General features: G+C 40.2%; 1 protein-coding gene across 1 annotated transcript; it reads left to right on the top strand.

Moving 5' to 3' along the window:
* Window positions 1–853: 853 nt before the first annotated feature.
* LOC107046805 lies at window positions 854–3,860 on the top strand. Its single transcript, XM_015269513.1, has 4 exons — window positions 854–1,926; window positions 2,049–2,153; window positions 3,521–3,688; window positions 3,773–3,860. The coding sequence occupies exons 1-4, from the start codon at window positions 854–856 to the stop codon at window positions 3,858–3,860; spliced, it is 1,434 nt and encodes a 477-aa protein (XP_015124999.1).
* The last annotated feature ends 699 nt before the right edge of the window (window positions 3,861–4,559 follow it).

Below are 4,559 nucleotides of genomic sequence, written 5' to 3'. Positions count from 1 at the left end.
AGGATGGGGACAGCAAAGTGGCTTCAAAGTGCGTGCCGAAAGTGTTTTTCCAGGATTTTTTCGTGATTCCACTTCCTTTCGCTGGTTTGTTTTAGTTTTCTTGGGCCTGTTATGTTATAACATTGACTGACTTATCAATAATAAGATCGATGGAAATTCCATGTAAATTATTCGTTGTTAAAAATTTCAAGATTAATTTTCTAACAGTGTAGTTAGAATGCACTGAAGAAAAACAGCAGTGCGCTCTCAAACAAGTCTGACGTACTCAAAGACTTGTTTGAGAACTTTGTTATGCGTAAAAATATTTTTTTTTTTAAAGATGAATGGAAACGGTTGGAATAATTGCGGTGCGAAAATAATTCAAAAATTTGAATTTTTAGACGATGACGACTTTTCCACTCAATTAGGACCCCCAGAAAATAGGAAATGAATGTTTTCTCACTATATTCCTAGCTGAATTCACAGACCGAAAGAAAGCAATCCGAAAAATTTGTAATTGTTGCTTCAAAAAGCCTCTCAAAAACTGCAGAATGAAAACAAAACAGCAGACGCACTTAATAAAATGTTTCGCAACAAAAAGAAAGAGAATGAAAACAGTAAGCTGACGGAACAAAACATCTCCCTGCGCGTGTGGCGATTAATGTCACCCGGACAATTGGAGTGAGCAACGATTAAGCCAAATTACCCGACTTGCATTAGATTTTCACGCTTTTTAAAAATTCGAGAGACGCGACGCAAGAGGTGATAAGAATGGGAAACGCCAACGGCCACGGTTTAGTTCACGGATGAAGCCAACGGTGGAAAGACGTCGGACGTCTCTCCCATTTGTATCAATTAAAGCTCCCATTAAACGATGGCAAAGATAACGGTAAGAATATTCGTGTGCCTTATTGTGATCAGCACTGGAGTCATCGCTGAATCATCTACTGAGGATCATAATCCGCCGGTGAGCGAGGACGTGAGGGAGTTTGAGGAACTGTCGACATCATCCTCATCCTTATCATCATCATCATCCTTATTATCGCCAGTATCAACATCACCCTCACCCTCAACATCATCATCATTACTATCACCCTCAATACAGCGATCATCATCAACCTCAGAGAGGCCCCCCGACCAATCCCTGAGAGCGTCAAGTGCGGCCTTCAACCCAAGCGTCTACCTCGGAGAAATAGAAGAAATGAGTTCCCAGCCCCGAATATCGACATCAATTCCCTTCAACAACGTCCAGCACGTTCGATTCGAGGGATCAATCGGCCTAGATGGCGACACCGGAGGGATCTATCGACCGCACATCGATCACCATCACTACCATACCGATCATCGGCAAGAGGATTATCACTCGCCAGCTTACGCCGAGGGGTATCTGACTGTAGAGGTGCCTGCAACGCCGGTATACTACTCTCCCGACGAGCCGAATCATTACGTTAATGTTGAAGTTCAACCCCATCAGCCTGTTCATCAACATCTGCAGGCGATTCAACCTCACCAACACCTGCAGACCCTCGAGCCTCATCAGCAGGGCCATCAACCTGTTCATCAGCATCTCCAGACGCTTGAGCCTCATCATCAGGGCCATCAACCTGGACATCAGCATCTCCAGGCGCTTGAGCCTCATCATCATCATCAGCCTCATCAACCCCTTCATCAACTCCATCAACAACAGACGAAATACGAATTTGAACCGATGCACTATCAACACCTCCCGCCAGCAGCCAATTACTATCATTACAGCAGTCAACTTCCTCCTGTCCACCGGCCGGAAGTGACCCTGACGAAGCCGGAAACCCTCTTGTACCTGTCATCCCACCGTGAAACGCAGCTCATGAAGACTCGAAAGTCTCCGTACAAGTATTATCAGCCAAACGATGACACTCCGATCCATTACATCGAACAAGGACACGCTTTCCCAACCCAGCACATACGGTAAGCGCAATGGGTGAGGATTATTTCATGACGCCACTTGAATTTTTATGCTTTATTTCTGTTTTCTATGACGGCGGGGTGTCGTTGTGACGCTCACATTTTCTCGGCGCATTGTTTTTCAGAGTTTCTCCGTGGAAGAAGCTGATACATCTGCTCGGGACTTTTCTGCCGTTCGGACTGCTTCTGGCGGCACTCAGGCCGAATGTCAAGATTGATAATAACACTACGTGAGTTTGGGGTTTTGTACGATGGAGATTTTTATTTCGGCCATCATAATTTTCCAACGAATTGTGATGGCATTAAGGGGAGACTACTATGAGTTTTCAAAGTCGTGGGTTATTGGAGTGAGACGTTTCATACGTTGAACATCGATTATATAGATCTGAATACGAATAATTCGTGCAAAAAAAATGTTGTTTATTGTTCGTTTGTTCGAAAACGCTTAAAATGACAAAAACAGTACAGGGCCTCCAATTTTTGAGCTACGAAGGATTTTTTTTTTTCAAAATTTTCGGAAAAATATGTGGAATAACAATTACGAGCTATTTTTTTCAATTCGCCTCTTACATGGCGAAATTTGATTTTTTGTATTTTTTTACACAAATAGTGAATTTTTTTATATGAAAAAAAACGAAATCAGCTGTGTAGGAGTCGAATTCCAAAAAACTGGTAATTGTTGTTTTACACATTTTTCCGAAAATTTTGAAAAAAAAAAATCTTTTGCAGCTCAAAAATCGGAGGCCCTGGACTGTTTTTAGCATTTTAAGCGTTTTCGGGCAAATGAACAATAAAAAAATTTTTTCCTGCACTAATTATTCGTTTTCAGATCTATATAATCGATCTGCAACGTATGAAAAGTCTCACTCCAATAATCCACGACTTTTAAAGCTCATAGTAATCTCCCCTTAACATATGACGGGCATATTCCAATGAAATAGATCGTGGTCACTCTTCAATTTTGTGATACGGGATCGGCCGCGCGTGCTACGCACGCGTCTTATTTCCTTGGGTCTTCCGCATCTAGCGAGACTTCGGTTTCAGTCCTACGCTTACGCATATTCAAGAGTTTCGAGATATATCGAGATCGATTTCCTTCCGCCTTTTTACGATAGGCTACTAGCGCCACTAGCTACACGGACGAAAGAATCGAATTGAAATGAACAAATTTTTTAATCCATCTTTAAGATTTTTCTCTCTTCAAGGATGAAAAAATTTAATAGAAAAACCTAGTTAATTCGTTAGAAAATTCTGTTGGATTTCTATTGAACTTATATTGAAAATTTTTAATTGAATGATTATAAACGATTAATTGAGCAAAGGAACATCGAATCTGACATGAAAAAGGGCATAATGAAAGGGCATCAACACGCCAGTAGAGAAAAAAATCAATGTACACCACCGATGATAAACGTCACTTTATTCATGACACTAGAATGGAAGTAGCGCCTCCTAGTTAGACAACTACGAAGTGTGCGAAGTTGTGACGTTATTATTCCCTCCCGGCGAAAATTTTTGATATTTTTTATGAAACAAACAAAATAATAAAATTAGAAAATTTATTACCCATTTCACACGCTATTTTGATGCCCTTCAGACAGCCAAGTATAGTGCTGTCGAAGTGGAGGGGTATTGACCTGCCATTGGAGCACAAGCAAGACGTAGACGATACTTGTGAGGACAGATCGCTTTGCGAAATTATTCTCAGCGGAGGCGACAGCGATGCTGAGCTCATTCCCAGTATTCTCTGGAATTTCGCCATCAAGTGAGAATATTATTCAGTCAATTCCAGTAGAACATGACGAGAAAACTTCCATCGATCAAATCTGATAAATCATATTCTTTCAAGGTCAACGGATGAGGAAGCCCGTCGAAACGGTCTCTCCGAGATATTCACAAGTGTGAAGAAGAAAGACTGCAATTCGATAAGCTGCTGAATTTCCCCGGATTCCAGAGGAAAAATAAATGTATCATATCAAAACCCACGAACTGCGAAAATTTTCATTAATATCCTCATCCTCATCCCTATTCGTTGTAAATGAAATACGTTAAATTTTTTTTTTATTAAATGTTTGTTAATGAAAGATGATGTCGTGGAAAAATTTATAAAATTTACGCCGAGTAATTTCAATCGAATAATTTGGAGGAAAGAATTAAAATTGAAAAAGTTTTTTTTAAATGGAAGAATTCTGTAACGAATGCACAGAATTGCTGATTCAATTTTTCATACATGTCGGCATGAAGTTAACTCGACGGAAATTAATAGGCTTCGAGACTAGGAACAAGACAACTGAAATGCGGAAAAAAATTTGCGCCATGAATTCTCAGCCAAAAGGGGATGAAAAAACTGGAGGATAGCTTGAGAAATTTGTTCTTTTTCTAGGAACTGGGTGAAACGAGTTGAAGTTGATTCAAACAGGATAAATAATTTTAAAGAATGTTTAAAAATACGAGGTGGCAGTCGGGTGTGCGCGCCGCCATCTTGCGCGGATACCCGAAAACGGCGGCGCCACTACCGCGCATTTTCAAACGTTTCTTAATACTACTCGATAATTATTTACTCATTTCTTAAAATTATGTATTATCCTTTTCAGAATAGCTTTGACTATGTCTATATTTCTAAAAAAAAATCTAAG

This window comes from Diachasma alloeum, unplaced genomic scaffold, assembly GCF_001412515.2.
Source record: "Diachasma alloeum isolate Michigan unplaced genomic scaffold, Dall2.0 Dall_scaffold_02004, whole genome shotgun sequence".
NCBI lineage: Eukaryota > Metazoa > Arthropoda > Insecta > Hymenoptera > Braconidae > Diachasma > Diachasma alloeum.
The sequence above is the reverse complement of the archived record's forward strand: the minus strand, read 5'-3'. Positions and strand labels throughout refer to the sequence as shown.